Source organism: Chenopodium quinoa, unplaced genomic scaffold, assembly GCF_001683475.1.
Source record: "Chenopodium quinoa cultivar QQ74 unplaced genomic scaffold, ASM168347v1, whole genome shotgun sequence".
NCBI classification, from domain to species: domain Eukaryota; kingdom Viridiplantae; phylum Streptophyta; class Magnoliopsida; order Caryophyllales; family Amaranthaceae; genus Chenopodium; species Chenopodium quinoa.
Window position 1 is genome coordinate 1981657 of NW_018743689.1, and position 17762 is coordinate 1999418.

General features: G+C 38.7%; 1 protein-coding gene across 1 annotated transcript; it reads left to right on the forward strand.

Annotated features, from left to right (window-relative positions):
• The first annotated feature begins 4664 nt into the window (after positions 1-4664).
• LOC110683651 (protein FAR1-RELATED SEQUENCE 4-like) lies at positions 4665-7121 on the forward strand. Its single transcript, XM_021860043.1, has 4 exons — positions 4665-4728; positions 5020-5892; positions 6519-6580; positions 6780-7121. The coding sequence occupies exons 1-4, from the start codon at positions 4665-4667 to the stop codon at positions 7119-7121; spliced, it is 1341 nt and encodes a 446-aa protein (XP_021715735.1).
• Positions 7122-17762: the final 10641 nt, after the last annotated feature.

Below are 17762 nucleotides of genomic sequence, written 5' to 3' on the forward strand. Positions count from 1 at the left end.
CTTAGCAACTAAAATTTAGTCGCAAAAAGTTATAAGAGCGTTGCAAATTAGCGACCGCATAGCAAGTATTACAAAGTCGGTTGCAAAATTGGCAACTACTCGTTTTTTTCAGTCACAAAATACTTCATGCGACTAATTATTATGGTAGTCGCAAAAATTAGTTGCTAATTAGCAACCGCGTAGCAACTACTTCAAAATCAGTTGCAAAAGTTGCAACTACTCGTTTTTTTTCAGTCGCAAAAATAATTTTTGCGACTGATTATTATGGTAGTCGCAAAAATCAGTCGCTAATTAGTGACCGCATATCAACTACTGCAAAATCGGTTGCAAAATTTGCAACTACTCGTCTTTTTCAGTCGCAAAAATATTTTTTGCGACTAATTATTATGGTAGTCGCAAAAATCAGTTGCTAATTTCCCTTTTTCTTGTAGTGTAATAATATGTGTCTTTTTCGTCATAAATTGAATTCTAATGGTGATCTGGAACGGCACAAAGCTCATCTTGTTTGCAATGGTAATTCACATGTTGAAGGTGTGGATTGTGACAAAACGTTTAGTTCGGTTGTGAAACCCGGCTACTATTCGCACAGTGCTGATCGTGGCTATGACTCGTAAGTGGTCTATTCATCAACTTGATGTTAAAAATGCTTTCTTACATGGTGATTTGAAAAAGTGTGTGTATATGCATCAACGCCCCCGGCTTTGTTGATAAGAAATTTCCATGCTATGTTTGCAGACTCCGTAAGGCTCTATATGGTTTAAAACAAGCTCCTTGAGCTTGGTATCAATGGTTTGCTAACTTTCTCTTGCAGATGGGGTTTGTCATTGCTAAAAGTGACAATTTTTTATTCATTTTCAGACACAGAAATGGTGTGGAATATCTTCTATTATATGTTGATGATATTGTGTTGGTTACATCCTTAGATCTGTTATGAGAGCGCATCATCTCTCACTTACGTACAGAATTTCCAATGACTGATTTAGGTCCTCTGAATTTCTTTCTGGGCATTGCTGTCACTCGTACTCTATCATACTTTTTTTGTCACAGCAGAAATATGCACAGGAAATTTTAGAGCGCACAGGTCCGACCGATTGTAAACCTACGGCAACTCTAGTGGATACTCAATACAAACTTAGTGCGGAGACAAGGCTTAAATTTCATGATCCAACACTATATCGCAGTCTTGGAGGTGCACTACAGTTGGATCAGGCTCAAAAAGAGCTTTCCAACGATATATTATAAGCCCAATTCCGACGAAAAATGAGGAAGTTATGGCCAAAATACTAAATTGGGCCTGAAATGAATTTAATATGCGGCCCAATGATCTAGAGGAGGGCCTATTATTTATTATTCCTAAAGTTATTAGGATTGATTTTAATCTACTAAATAATCTAGAAGGTTCCAATAGAATTATGATTGATAAATTTATTTTAAAGAGTTTTATTTGGAATAAAATAAGTGTTTTATGATAAACCTGATTTTAATTTGATTAACACAGAATTTGCTGCTTAATCATATTAAGAAGAGGATTCCGCGTGCAAAGTGCGTTTATTTTCTGACTAAGCGCAAGGCGATAAGCCTGTCACCTAGCGCTATTACTTGTCGCCTGGCGCTACATCCCGACGTCTGGCGCTAACTCCTGTTGTTTGCGACAGGAGATTTTTTATTCCGAATGGAACTCGATTTCTTTTTGATCGGTTTCCGGACTATTTTTCTATAAATAGGGTCCTTAGCCTCCGTTTTTCATTCATTCATAATCATCAATAATTCACTATTCTCCCTCTCTAAAAGCTAGAAGCTTAATGATTCTCTCTCTATTCTTTTTCTATATCTTCCCTCTAACAAAATTCCGCATACATTAGTTCTAGACACACCTAGCCAAGTTCGAAGTTGCCTTCGCCCTAGACGTGAAAGGTTGATAATTTCTGAGGGTTTGGTCCCAAATCCCTATTTCAATTATTTAATTTAATAGTTTGTTAGTTTAATATTTTCCTTGAAGTTATTAACATGTGTATTTTGTTATTAGAAAGAGATATGAGACATCCAAGTAAGAAATTTAATTGTTATTTTGATATAGAAATCATGCTTTGATTGTTTTGATTCCTAGTATCATGTTAGGATGCTTTTATTGCTTCCTATTATCATGTCTAGGGTAATAACTAAAATTTCTAATATCATCTATGTTTCTAGTATCATGTTTAGGATGCTTCCTATTCTTTCCTTCTATCATTTTAGTATCATGTTAGGGATAAAGCTTTAATATTTATTTCTTAGTGACATGTTAGGATTTGTTATTAATCTTGTTAGTATCATGCCTAGGATCTTGCTAATATTATTATGCTTTGATGAGATTGAGAATATTATGATGATGATGATTGTTATGATTATGTTCCTTGATATATATTATTTATTGTTATTGCTTGATCACGCCTTTTATGCATGTTTGAAGGGAATTTGTACTTGTAATCACGCGTAATAAGATAATTAATAAACTTGTTTAGGCTAATATGATTATAATTCAAGTGATCGCCAATAATAGTTTTGTTTGTGCATTAATATTCAACCAACATAGACAAACAGGTTAGGGTTAACCTATTGATTGCATGTTAGTCAGAAAGCGCACATGAATATGAGAAGAATAAAGTAGAGGCCTATTTTTAGGGCAGATTCAATCTCTTTTAGGTTGGATTTGTACCTTCATTCCCGAATATCCAGTCATGATTCAAGGCCACTATGGAGTTAGCGATCTCATGGATCGTGAAGGGGTGTAACCTTCACTCTGTGAACGGTTTACAAGTTCCTTAAACTTGTTGGCGACTCTCTTACTCTAGCTTCCTTTCCTTTGGTTATCACCATGCTTAAGTGTATGTGGGGCTCAAGTGTGGGATGCTTAAATATTCCCTACACTCGAAAACTATTTTTGGAGTTTCGTTCCAGTCTTAGCGTACGTCCTTCTCCCTATATGACTGCGGGGGTGTTATAGAATATGATAAATATTATTTTGTATAGAAGGATATATTTTGTTAATATTATGTAATTATCTTGTGAGATCTCCTAATGTGTTTAGGAATCACTCTTGTAAATATATATATATTTGATCAATGGAATCACTCCAATATGAGGAGTTTTACACAAAATATAACAGTAATCATAACTTCAACTGTAGTTCAAAAGAATTCTTATAGATACGAATGTTAATTACTCCCTCCGTTTTTAAATACTTGCTCCATTTCTCCATGCGCGGAGATTTAAGAGAAATTGGAGAAAGTAATAAAATATGGAGGTAGTGGTGTTGGTGAAAGAATGAAAAATTGTAAAAACAAACCAAAAGTAGTGTAGAGAATTGAAGGAGAGAGAATATATAATTAATATTGTTGGTACCACTTGATAAGAGAAATTAATTAAATATTGTAAAAACTTTCTAAATAAGGAAATGAAACAAGTATTTAAAAACGGAGAGAGTAATATGATGTGTTTTTGTAAAAAGTCATTTATAATTCATTGACTATATAATTTAGTTAAGTCTAGGCGCATAGAAACTACGGATTTTGGGGCATATAGGATGGAAGTTTTGCAATTTGTTGGAACTTTCTAACATGCAAGTGGGCCATCTTCATTACAGGGTGAATGATGTGTAACAGGGAGTGAAAAAAGAAGCGGGAAAACTATTTACTCTATCACTGTAAAGCTATGACTGTAATAAAAAAAATGGAAGAAGGTCTTCATTGGCGATAATGTAGCTCAACAAAGTAATTTTCTTTGTCAAATGTGAACTCCTAAGTGCAGCAGTGGATTAGTAGAATGAGTAATCGACTAGTAGATATTTTGGATGTCGATCTGGCGGAAGCAATTCGGGAAGATGGAGAAGACGAGCATGGTTGCGCAAGGGAGCTGAGATTCGACTATGAGATGGTTAGTTATGGTTTGTTTCTTTTCTTTGTGGGTTTTTTGTTCACTAATAGGTAATCAACTACAACAATTGTGGAATTTAAAAATTAAAGCTTGGGTAAGAGGAGGTTAGGGTTTATGTTGAGTTTTTGTAATTTACTAATTATATTGGTTAATTGGTAGGGGTGGGTAATCTATTATTGAGTAATTATTGTGTTTATTGTCCAAATTGTGATTGTTATGTGGGTAAGTTTGTTATTCAATTTTTATCGTTGTTTTTGTTGTTGTTGTTGTTGTTCTTTATAATTGATGATAGGCTAATGTAGGTGAATTAATAGGATAATGTTGGTAATAATTTAATTTAATTGATGATAGTGATGGAATTTGTTCTATAATTTTGGCTTTAGGTGTTGTGTAATCTACGACTTTTGGCAGAATGCAAGTTATAACGTTTTTGTTTGGTATTTTGTGTTGTTATGTAGTTGTTTGGTTCTGTAATGAGCCAGTTGAATGAGTTGTGGATGTATATGTGTTGTAGGTTGGTCCATTTGGAGAAGATAGTGAGTATGATGGAGAGGATGATGTAAATGTTTATGATGAGGGGGTAGAGAGTGGGGATGATGTTACAGAAGAGGAGGAGGATGAAATGGGAGAAGGAGATGATGGAGGAAATGGGGGGGTCAGATTATGAGGAAGTACATGGTGAAAACAATGTTGATGGTGAAGGGTTAGAGGGAGGAGGTTCTTCATTCGTAACACCAAAGAAGGGTAGGGAAATGGTGCAAACAGTTTTCGGTGTGGAAGAGGAAATACCACCCCCAACTTTAGGCATGGTATTTGGTAGTTGGGATGAGTTAGATACTTATTTCTAGAGCTATGCTAGGCAAAAGGGGTTTGGCATAGTTAGGGCTGCTTCTTGATGGGTGAAGGTGAAGAAGGAATTAGGTAGTGGGAAGTGTTGTAAGCAGGGGAGGAATGCTAAGTGGACCTGTGATTGCTAAGGAAGACCTTCTAGGAAGCATAAAGTTGATCCACTGAAGGAAGGCTTGATTCAAGATGAGGAGACAATTACAAATAGGAAAACCAAAAAGTGTGGATGTCTTGTGGAGTTGTAAGCTAGTGTGAATGCAGAAGGGAATTGGGTTGTTCGTAGGCTAAAGTTGGAGCACACCGGACACAAAGTTACACCGGGAAAGTCCAAGGATGTTTCCATGTACAGGAAGCACGAGTTGGTTGTTAACAATAAGCACTTGGTGAAACAGGTGATTTTAGCGAAGAATTCGAAGGTGAAGGTTTCCCAGTTTTACGGATGTTTTGCTAGCGAACGGAATGGGGTGGATCAGATGACATTTACTCAAAAAGACTTGACGAATGTAGTGGCTGAGGAGGAAAAAAAGAGGCTGGAACTTACTGAGGGTGATGCAAATGGGATGATTGAGTACTTTAACAAAATGAGTGCAGAAAATCAAATTTTTTTTCATCTTTGTAGGTTTGGGAAGGATGATTCATTACAGGATGTTGTATGGGTTGATGAGAGGAGTAGAGCTGCGTATGAGGAGTTTGGCGATGTTGTTTATTTTGATAGTACTTACTTGACTAACAAATTCCATTTGCCCTTTGCTGTATTTCTTGGTGTGAACTACCACGGACAGAGTATATTTTTTGGTTGTGCATTGACCTCTCGAGAGACCGCAGAAACGTACGAGTGGGTGATGAGGACATGGCTGCATTGTATGGGCGGTAAAGCCCTTACATCAATTCTGACGGATCAAGATCCGGCAATTAGGAATGCTGTTCATTCTACTATGACTGACACTTGCCATAGGTGGTGCATATGGCACATCCTTCAGAAGTTTGGTAGGTATGTGAAGCATGACGAGTACGAAGATGTAAAGGATGACTTTGAGAGCCTCATATACGGTAGTTTTGATGCTGATGAATTTGAAGGTCGATGGTGTGATGCAGTTGATCATTACAAACTACAGGATAACAGTTGGCTAGAGAGTTAGTTTATTACACTTCGTAAAGGTTTATAATTTTTGTTGTTTGAGTAATCTTATGATTTTGTGTTCCCATTTTTAGGGTATGTGTAGTTGATGATCTTAATATTTGAGTAAGTGCCTGTTCTTGCTGAAATGTAAGGATTGGTGTGAGTAGTTTTGATGGTCTGCTGCTGTGCATTATCGGCCGTAAGCACCCAAATATTAAATTTACGTACCACTGAGAAGTGTAATTGTACCAGTGGTATATTTTTTATACCATTACGAATAATGTGTAGCAATGTTAATTTTTTATACCGAATTTAACATATTTTTGTCCCACTGTTAAATATTTTGTACCACTATCAATTTTGAGACCTGACTGTGTCAATTAATTGTACTACTATAAGTAATACTTGCAGGTAGCATAAGCATTTGTTTCCCTATGTTGTTGATGTTTGTGTGTGGCTAGTTATTAGTACTAAAGTTGTTTGTTGTGGAAAAACTAATAATTTTAGTTATTTCAAATAGGGCTTTATGAGGAAGAGTTATGTGGATTCCCGCGTATTTGAAACATTTATTCTGGGCCGGGATGAAAACGACGCAATGTTCTGAGAGTTTCAATAATTTCTTCAAAGGGCATGTTGACAGGAATACGACGTTGTCTGAGTAAGGGCAGAGGCCGAAAGAATGGCAGACTCGAACACATAACGGTATGTGAGGCCTTTAGTGATTGATTTCCCGGCTGAGGGATTGTTTCAAAAGTGCTATACGGATGCGAAATTCAAAGAAGTTCAGGGACAGTGCAAGAAGATGTTGTATGTTCGTTGCCTAGATCAATAAGAAATTGGTTCTAATGAAATCGGTTCTAATGAAATTGAGTTTGTCATTGAGAACCGTATTTGGATCAAGCCTAAACATGCAAAGAAGGAGTCCGTGACAAAGATTCGTAGATGCTACCGGGTTGTATATAATACCAGTACTTATGAAGTTGCATGTGACTGTAAACACTCTGAGTGTCACGGAACCATTTGTCGCCATATGATTCTTGTTTATGATCTTAGTGGAGTAAGGATTGTTCCTGAGAAGTATATACTTCATCGTTGGAGGAAGGATGTACAACGGAAACACACACGGGTAAAAGTTGCTTACCATGATCCATTGACAACTGATGAGGTGAGGAATTATCACAATATTATGGGGACGTATGAACAGATTTGCTCTAAGGCTTCCACTTGTAAGGAGGCAGTGTAGGTTGTGACAGAAATGTTGCAGCTCATGGATTTGAGAGTTGATGAAGTTGTTGCTATGGTTGCGAAAAGGCAGGTTGTAGGAGAGAATGAGAACGGTCCTGGTGAGGATGAAGGTGTGCAAGGAGTTATCCGTACGCCCTCTTCTGTGGCACAGAACAATGAGCCTGAGGCGACAAACACACCATTCACAGTGGCATCGGGAATCCGTAACAACAGTACTCTAGTTAGTGGAATCCATGGAAGCTACGAAGGATCTGCTCCAGGTAGGATTAAGGATCCACCCTTACCCAAGAAGAAGGCACATCGTACTACAAATGTTAGATATCCGTTGTGCACTAAAATGAAAGGAAAACAAAAGGCTGCTAATAAGGCGAAAAATGATGCTAGGAAGCAAGCTGCTCAGACCCCGACTAACATATCTTTAGGTACAAGTGAGTATATTCGATCCGTAGGGGGAATACAAATGAGGGATTTGGATGGTTCGTTAGGATACTTTACTATGGTTAGGGGAGGACACTCTGGCGGAGTGTTTGCTTCTCTCCTTGGCTTGACTCCTGGTACATCAGGATCCAATCACAATTAATCTATTCTGTTCAAACTTTTGATAAGTATAATTTATGCGATGTTCTGTGACAATGGTTCAATTTCCTCCATTATATTTACGCACAATTTGACATAATATTTGTTTAAAATGTACCAATTGGTACAATTTGAGCAGAACTAGTAGTGTTTAAAATGTATCACTGTCATGTGTTATGATTTGATAATTGGTACAGATGATCTTGCCAAATGTACCAATTGTCGCTAAAAAGTACCAATTAGTTGTTCCAAGGGTACTACTATTAATGAATGGTATTAATATATACAAAATAGGCTAAGAAAGATAACATGATTTAAAAATATTGTTAAATCACAATGTCCATAATAAATAAGAATGATACTGTTCAAAACAAGCAACACATAAACACATTACCAACATTGTTCAATAATATCTTACTTAAACTAGTTAAACGATCAAACAATCTAACCAAACATCAAACTGAAATCCGACCAACTTGTATGATATCAGTTGAGTTTTTCAATGGTTGAAGTTGAGTGACCATATTCACCGGATTGCTGGCCAGAAACCTCTGGAGACCAACGATCACGGACATGGTACGATGAATGGGGAATGACGTCTTTGGGGCTTTCGGGGCTCTTCTCTCTTATCTGCCTCACCCTCCGCCTGGGCCTGTTTGGGGTCCTGTAGGGAATATTTCAAGCGTTACCCCTAGCTTGAACCCCACTCTGATCATACACTAACGTACGGTGGCGTCCAAAGGGAAAGAAGATAGAGCAAAAGAGTCGCAACAAGTTTTAGGAACTTGTAAACCGTTCACGAGGTGAAGGTTACACCCCTTAACGATCCAAGAGATCGTTAACTCCAATAGGTCGTGAACCATGACTGGTAGTTCGGGGATGAAGGTACAAATCCAACCTAAAAGAGATTGAACTTGCCCTAATAATAGACCTCTACTTTATTCTGATCGTATTCATGTGCGCTTTCTCACTAACATGCAATCAATAGAATTAACCCTAAACCTGTTTATCTATGTTGGTTGAATATAAATGCACAAATAAATTATTATTGGCGATCACTTGAATTATAATCAAATTAACCCTAACAAGATTATTAATTATCTTATATAAACGTGATTACAAGTACCAATTCTCTTTTAACATGCATAAAAGGCGTGATCAAGCAATAACAATAAATATGATATCAAGCAACATAATCATAATCATAATAATCATCAAAATAATAATTATAATAATCATAAAACCATAATCAAAACAATTATAAAAATAATCATGAATCATGTTAAAGCATAATAATAGCAAGATCCTAGGCATGATACTAACAAAATTAATAACAAACCCTAGCATGTCACTAAACAATAAAAATCAAAGCTTTAACCCTAACATGATACTAACAATCATAAATATTAGGAAGAACATAAAAGACACCATAATTTTAATCATACTTGATATTAAAGTTACCCTAGACATGATACTAGGAAGATCAAAATGCCCTAACATAACCTTAGGAATCACAATAACAACCTAAGCATGATTTCTACATAATAACATCAATAAAAACCATTAAAGCATTTACTTGGATGCCTCGTACCTATTTTTAATAACAAAATACACACGTTAGTAACTTCAAGGAAATAATAATAAAAACAATTAAATTAAATAATTGAAATAAAGATTTGTGACCAAACCCTCAGAAATTAAAACCTTTCACATCTAGGGAGAAGGCAACTTCAAATTTGGCTAGGTGTATCTAGGTCTTGTGAATGCGGAATTTTGTAAGAAAGAGTAGGTTTAGAAAAGAGAGAAAGTGAAGCTTTAGCTTAGAGAGAGTTGATGATTGTAGATTAGAGATTATAGAGAAGAATTAATGAAAATTGATGAATGAAAACGGAGTTTGTTAGAAGGCTATTTATAGAGAAAATCATCCAAAAAGATAGAAAATCGAAACAGAGTTCTGACGCGCAAAAACAAGGTTAGCACCAGACGTTGACATTAGCGCCAGGCGCTAACGCTAGCGCCAGGCGCTAATGACTGGCATTTGGCGCTGATTAAATTTCTGACGCGTTTTCTAAAATCAGATAGAAATTAACCTTACAGGAGGATAAAATCGTATTTTCCTCAAAAACATTCTTTTATTCTGATGAAAACTCTTAAAAGTCAACAATAGTCAATTTGTCAATGCTAATTGAAGTAGGAATGAAAAGAACCTTCTAGAAGAATCTAGAAGACTAAAACCATTCCTAATTACATTAGGAATGATAAATCCATATTAGGCCCTCCTCTAGATCATTGGGCCGCATATAAGGCTCAAACCGGGCCTAGTTTAGTAATTTGGCAATAACTTCCTCAATATTCATCGAAATTGGGCTTATAATATATCGTTGGAAAGCTCTTTTCAAGCCCTATCCAACTACACTACTATTGGACCCATATCATGGACCAACCAAAATGGATTGGCTGTTTTCTTAAAATAGGTTTTCAAAAACAGAGAGTAGAGAAAAGAAATTAAAACTATCCGCAACACTAGACTTTCCACACTTTCACTTCATTCGATTACGATTCGACGTGAAAGGTACTCATCACCGGGTTTGGTTTTGGGGAGACACAAATGGGTGTCTACAGAAGCCCCCACTTTGACTGAGTTTGGAGAAACGCAAGTTTCGAAAACAAAAGTCAAAGTGTCAATAGGGACAGAGAATGATTCAGAACGTTCTGTGATCCTAAATCACTCTTGCAACGCCGATACCTGCAAACTAGCATTAGTTAAACAGATAAAAGAGTTAAGAAACGCGTATCTTGCACCGTCGAGCACACGTCTCTGAAGGTAACCGATTTGCTGCCGTATTGCTGTATTTTCTGTAATTTTTTTGACGACCTCCTACAAGCTAGAGAATGCCGCCTGAAGACTGCTACGCTTGTCACTGCCTCCAATTCCGCCATGATAGACTTCTGCAAGCTAGAGAACCCCATCGACTATTGCTTCGCTTGAAACGACCTCCAGCTGTTTGTGACAACTCTCCGCAAGCTAGGAAACGCTGCCGAAGATATCCTCGCTTGAAGCTATCCTCATTTGTTGTGATAATACGTCGGCGCTTGAACTTTGTGATAAAACTATCCTCATTTGAAGCTACCGAAGACCTACGCTTGTCGATCTTTAAAAGCTCGCTTGAACTTTGTTTCCGCTATGCCTGTACGTCGGCGCTTCTGCTGCTTTCGAACTTGTATGTTAATGCCTTTTGCGATATGAACCAGTATGTCGGTGCCGTTTGCGATGAGCCAATGCTTAGGCTCTTTAAGCTAAGTGAGACGATCTTTTATCAGGTCGATCACTTTATGTAATTTGTAATCAAGCCGATTACTAAAATCATGTTAGATTGCTTAGAGGGGCTAACTGGCGTACGAAGGAGCCCAAAATTGTTGCAAGAGGTTGGAATAACCGCACTGAGTGGCTGAGAAGCCTGGCGCCGCTGAAATAACGCTAGCGCTGCATATTTGGCTGTAGCGCCAGACCCTGGCACTAGCGCCAGACGCTAAGCCTTATCGACTGACGCCAAGTTCTGACGCTAAGCGCTAGAGTCAGGTTTTCCTTAAATACTCTTCTCTTCTTCATTTCCGCTGCTGCTGCTCGCGTTCTTGCTCAAGAAATTCTCAAAACTTCATTTGGTTCGTTCTTGCTCGTTTCTCAACCGAATTCGCTCAACTTTGTTGCAAATTAAAGATCATTCCATCCATTTTCCCGATCTATGTAAGTTTCCTCCGAACTCACACCGGTTTTAATGAATTTCTCACAAGTTTGTTTACGTATTTCTTGAAAATTTGAAACTAGAATTTCTTAATTCTCTTTGTTTGTCGAATTTTATGCCATAAAATTGCTTGATTATGTTTATATATTGCCTTGGGAGTAATTTGAGACTTGTTTGACTCAATTTGGTGAAGAAACGAACAAATCACCATTGTTGAACCTCTTAAGGTCGGGAAGACAATGTGGCTTGTTCTTGATGTTTTTGCTAGCGATTCTTGCCCAATTTGTCACAATAATTACTATAGTATTGCAAGAAATTGTTTATTTTCTTGAAAAATGCCGTATATGCTCAATTTGAATTTGTGCCCTGTTTTAGTACTACGTACTCTGTTTTTTTTTTTTGCAAACATAATATCATGCAGCTAGGCGATTCTTAGATACCATAGCACCTTAATTTATAATGATTCTGCAAAATGTAGCATGGCTAGACAGCGAGGCTCTTGTTCACGGTCCCGAGACGTTCGACGGGAGCATGAGCCTGTAGAGGACGATGCTGATCCGTCCACTTCACTCGGCCGACTCCCTGAGTGGGATGAGCAAACTTTGTATTTCTCTTCCGTCCATCATATCTCTGAGAGGGTGAGACGGGGCGTCACAGTGGGAGGACACGTTGTCACGGTTTTGGTTGCGACGGTTTGGGCGACCTGTACAAGATGTACATTGCCAAAGACAATGAGACGAGACTTCTATGGGAGTCTTGCGGAATGACTGCAGTGTTTGAGACCTCGGAGGCCATGATTGCCTCTAGCGGGGGGTCACCATGTAGTCCGTGCTCTGGTGGAGTTCTTTTGGGACACCACCAACACTTTCCACTTCCCTTGGGGTGAGATGATGGTCACCCCAACCGACTTCAGCCTCATTACGGGACTAGAGTTTAGCTCTGTGGCGCTACTGTTCGACAGCGAGGTTAGCGTCTTTTCTCCCGAGGTCGAGGAGCTGCTAAGTCTGATTGCTGTTCGGGCTCGTGCTGAGGTGGAGTCCACTCAGTTCAGCGCAAAGGGGATTCGTCGCTCGACTCTAGCAACGGCTTTTGATGATGGTGCGACTACCCGAGAGCAACGGGTGCGCATCTTTGCACTTATCTTGCTGTCAGGGACGTTCTCTCCTAACAAGGGTAGTAGGGCGATGCTTTACTATCTTCCTGCTGCTTGGCCTACGCTGATTTCATCCAAGCGTTGCGGGACTCGTGTCGACATCGGTCCTTCATGGGGAACGTTGCTCTATCCAGTTTTTGGAGGGTCGTAGAGGTATACTTTATTTCTTGTAAAGTTTAGCTCTAAATTTTAATTAGCACTCGCTGATAGTTTTTGTTTCTTGTAGATCTAGTTCTACGAGTACTTTCCCTCAGCTGCGCCGGCGAGACCGTTGCCGCGCAGGTTCCCAGTAAATGCTTCCTGGGTAGACGCCGTGTGGGGATGTCCACTGCTTACGTCCGAGATTGGATCATCTCGGTATGGTTCTTTACATATTTGAACATTTCGTGATACCTTCGATAGATTTATGTCTAATAGGCGTTCTTTGCAGGAGTCTGATGTGCTGTACCGACCGTGGGTCGACTTGACAGTCCCTGGGCTAGCCGCACAATATTCTACTGAGCGTCGCTATTTCTTGGGGACCTATGGAGCGGTTGCGTACCTTGGGGAGAGGGTTGCTATTCAGCATTCCTCGGATACTTTTGTTGTTCCTGCTCCTCCACCGCGTCATATGTTTAACGCCGCGAGGTTGGTGAGCATGTCAGAGGGAGCTGGTACCCCTTGGCGATCTTACACGATCCCTGGGCAGTGTTATGAGGAGGAGCTACTGCCGTTGTTAGCTCCAGTCCCTGTACCTGCTGAGGATGTGGCGGTATGATTTTTAGCTTTTACCTTTCGTTAAGTAGCCCCCAAGCAACGCTTTACTGATTTTGATTTGCTTCATCAGGGTGGTCATGCTGAGTTCGTGCCACCTCGTATGTCCATCCACTATCAGGGGACATATGGGACGATTGAGGAGATGATTCCTTCGGCTCCAAAGGGCGAGCGCTTTGTGGAGCGGTCGATTCCTCGTCACCAGACTCGGGTAAGCTTGTTTATTCGCAACTTTTTGTCCATATATGTTATGTATGTTTACTGACTTTATTTTCCTGACAATTTTCGCGCGAGGTGGTCTCGGCGATGGCATGGTGCATAGATGCCTTCCGGAGCCAGCTCGTCCGGATGAGGAATGTGGCTATATGTCGCCGAGACAACGCCATTCAGGAGGTAGCTTCCCTTCTTATGTTTTTGCACTGTGGCGGAAGAGGGCTCAGGCTCTTCATCTGAGAGTGCACATGCTGCGCTGGTAGGCCAGGGAGTGGCTACTTCGGCTCTTAGAGGTGGTGGAATGTACGAGATCGGCTCGTCATCGCAGCAGCCTCCGCAGCCTCAGCCTCAGGTTGATCTTGGGTGGACAGGTCCTGTGCTGAGTTTTCCTCCCCCCGAGGAGACCGGAGCTGGAGCTGGTGGAGAGGTTACTCCTCGTACGACGCAATTTTATTAGATGATGGGTGTACGTCCCTCGGCGCCGTAGTTTGTTCCTGTGCTTTTTATTATTTCATTTTGACTTTCTATAGAACTTTTCCTTTAATTAGACTCATTATTTAGACATGCTTGTATATACATATTATTATGAGTTTATTCGTTATTTATCGTTGTTTTTCATTTTTATTATTGTTATGTGCATGTTTGTGTGTGCAAAGAATTGTGAAAATTAATTTTGCGCAAAAAAATTCCGTCATTTTTAGCAAAAAAATTCTGTCATTTTTATTATTGATGGAGGGTATCCGACTTTCTCCCCCAAAAAAGAAAAAATGAAAAATAAAAGTCACAAAAAATATTGTATTTATAAAAACTTGGAAGTTAATTTAAATAAAATCCGAAAAATAATATAATTAATATAATAGTTATATTAATTAAGAGGAAGGAATAAAAACTTCTTGAGAAAGATATAAAAGAAGAATAAAGAAACCGTAAAGTCATTGGCAGACTCGAATCAGGGCAAAAACGTGGTTTTTTTGGAAAGCTCGTACGATAAGATACATTAGCGCCAGCTAGCGCCACGCGTTTTAGTGTAGCGCCAGGCGCTACACTTAGCGTTTGGCGCCAGGCTCTGGCGTCAGGAGCCAATGTTTGGCGTCTGGCGCTAATGAGCGATGACTCCGAATCCTCCATGGATTAAAATTGTGCCGATTTTGTTTATAAATAGCCCCCTGCCCAGCCTATTTTCTTCATAATTTCAGCAAATAAAATATTTTCTTAGCTTTTAGAAAATAATAACAACATGTCTCTAGTCTCCAAAAGTTTTACCAATTACACTCATGAATGGTGTCGGTCTCTTAATGCTAAGGAGAGGAAAGAGTTAGATGTGTTTCATCTGGGGGGTATTTATGGTGTCAAAGGGGTAAATCTTGATTTAGATTTTATTCATACCGCTCTAGAATATTGGGATGTAGATACTCATTGCTTTAGAATAGGGTATGATGAAATTAGCCCTTTGCCGGAAGAATTCGGTGCTATTTTAGGCTTCCCTTCACTAGATCTTGTAGTAATCCCTATGATAAACGAATATGATTATAAGGATTTTGAACGCTTCTTCAATTTAAAAGATAAAGATCTATCAAAAATAGTAGATGGTAGCATAGTTAATTTGAAAGAATTTGCTCGCCATTATTTTGATAGACCTTACTCTGAATCTTTCCATGTTTATAGAAGAAGGGCTTTTCTCTTTTGTATGCTCAATTAATATTTTCTCACTAGTGGTAAAAATAATGAGGGTCAAGCCATTATATCCACTTTTTTAGAGCAGATTGAATCTGGGAGAAAACTAATCCCTTAATAGTTGGAGAGACTATGCTTAGCCTTGATGAATTAAAGAAGAATCCAAAAGCGCCTTTTCGGGGCTCTCTAATTTTATTACAGGTAGAAAAATAATATTTTTAATTACAGAAATCAAAAATATATTTTTGTATAGTAATAATAATTTATTTGTATTGCAATTTTTACAGATGTGGCTAATGGAAAGAATGGAATTAATTAGCCCTCCAGACAATGGTGAGAAGTATACTCCAAATTGCTTCGTGAGAAGGAAGAAACGTTTTTCTAAGATGGGGCGCCATGAATGGAAGAAGGTCTTCGAGTCTTATAATTTTGCCATCAAGTGGGTCATCCCTTGGTGGAAAATAGAAAGTATGGTTGGTGTCAACAAGCGGCCTTTCTACCGTCTTCCAAGCTTGTCCCGAATGACTTTTTATTACCCCTGCAGGGTAAAAAGACAGTACGACCTACTTCAGACTATTCCTTCCGGCGATCTTCGTCGTCCCTGTGAGTTCCCTGTCTCTCAGGAAGTGGACAAATTTGATGCTTATTGGAGCGCTAGACCTTTATGGGAAGTGATTACCCAAAAGGTTCCTCCTTCCTTGCTCAATGATGTGAAAAAGTGGCTTCTGAAGAAACCTTCAAAGGACGTGAAGAAAAATCAGAGTAAAACTGATGTGAAGAGTTGTCTAGGTGACAAAGTGATTCTTGTTAAGGAACGCTTGGGTGAAAGAATTGAGTTCAAAACACCTACAATGCCTAAGAAGAAAAGTACTGCGAAAGAGAAAGGAAAAAGGAAAGCTGACACCACAGAAAAGAAAGCTATGGGTAGAAAAGAAGCATAGGATCCTAGCTAAGGAAGAAACTATTTATTCAATGATTGAATGTAGGCCCTCTAAAGGATGCCTACTAGCTAAGGTTATAGATGAGGAAGAAGACGCAGACAAGAATTGGAAAAGGGCTAAGAAAGAGAAATAAGATTAAGAGCATTGCTTAATTTTCAATTATTAGACTTAGATTTTTTTTTTTTTTTAATTTTAAATTCAAAGTTAATTTATTTAAGCTTTATTTGAATTCCATCAATACTGTAATTTATTTTGTTAATGAAATTGCAGCTTTTTAATTAAATTATTTACTTTAAATTTAATTTATTAAAGCAATGAAAACCGAAAAATTAATTTTCCAGAAATTTTTTCGAGTACGGAAGTCTAAAATTTTCCGAAAAACACCGAAATATTTCCAGATATTTTTCTGTAAATTGGCGCCACAATTCTGCGACTGACGCCAAATGCGGCAGTCTGGCGTCAGGCGACGGAGGCTGTCATCCGGCGCTAATGTTCATCGGCTGGCGCCAGAACTTTTTTCGTGACGCCGATGTCTCGTTGATCTTCTGTTGAATTTTTTATTAATTCTGGGATGCGAGATTTGAAAAAAATAAAGTGGCCGCACCCGTAAAGGGTTGCCTACGTATCCTTTCTTAAGGAATCAGGCCAAACGTAGCTCTCTTGAGTATCCTTCTCAAGTAATTATGGGTAGTATTTCTTAAGCTGGTCAAGATTTGTCATGTTCGAGAACTCATTGCCATCCATGTCAGTTAATTTTGCTGCACCTCCTAAAAGAATTGTTTTGACAATGTAGGGCCCAGACCAATTAGGTCTAAATTTTCCCCTTGGATCTAAAATATTTTTCCTTAATGCTTTTAACACCAAGTCTCCTACTTTGATGTTTCGTGTCTTGACCTTCTTATTAAAATGCCTAGCCATACGATTTTGGTAACATTGAGTATGATGTAGAGCTTCTAGTCGTTTTTCATCAAGTAGAATTAGCTCCTCATATATTTCCCTAGTCAATTCAACTTCATCGAGTTTGCTTTCTAATGCGATGCGTAAAGATGGAATCTCTAGTTCGACAGGCTGTACGACATCCATTCCATAAACCAAGGAAAATGGCGTATTTCCCGTTCATGTGCGAATTGACGTGCGATAACCCCACAATGCAAAGTGAAGTTTGTCAGGCCAATCCTTGTAATTTTATGTCATTTTCTCGATGATAGTCTTTAGATTTTTATTAGTTGCTCCGACTGCTCCATTTGCTTGAGGTCTATAAGGGGAAGAATGACGATGTTGAATGCCATATTTCTGTAGCAATTCTTCACATTCGGCTTGAAAGTGAGTTCCATTGTCACTTATCATTTCATGTGGGACTCCGTATCGACAAATAATATTTCTTTCGATAAAGAGTGCTACAGGTTTTGCGGTGAATTTAGCGTATGATTGTGCTTCGACCCAGTTTGTGAAGTAATCAATTGCCACTAGGATATATTCGTGACCTCATGTTCCTGGGGGAGTGATTTTGCCGATGATGTCAATTCCCCATGTAGAGAACGACCATGGCGACGTGTAGGTGTAGAGAAAAGATGGAGGAACGTGTT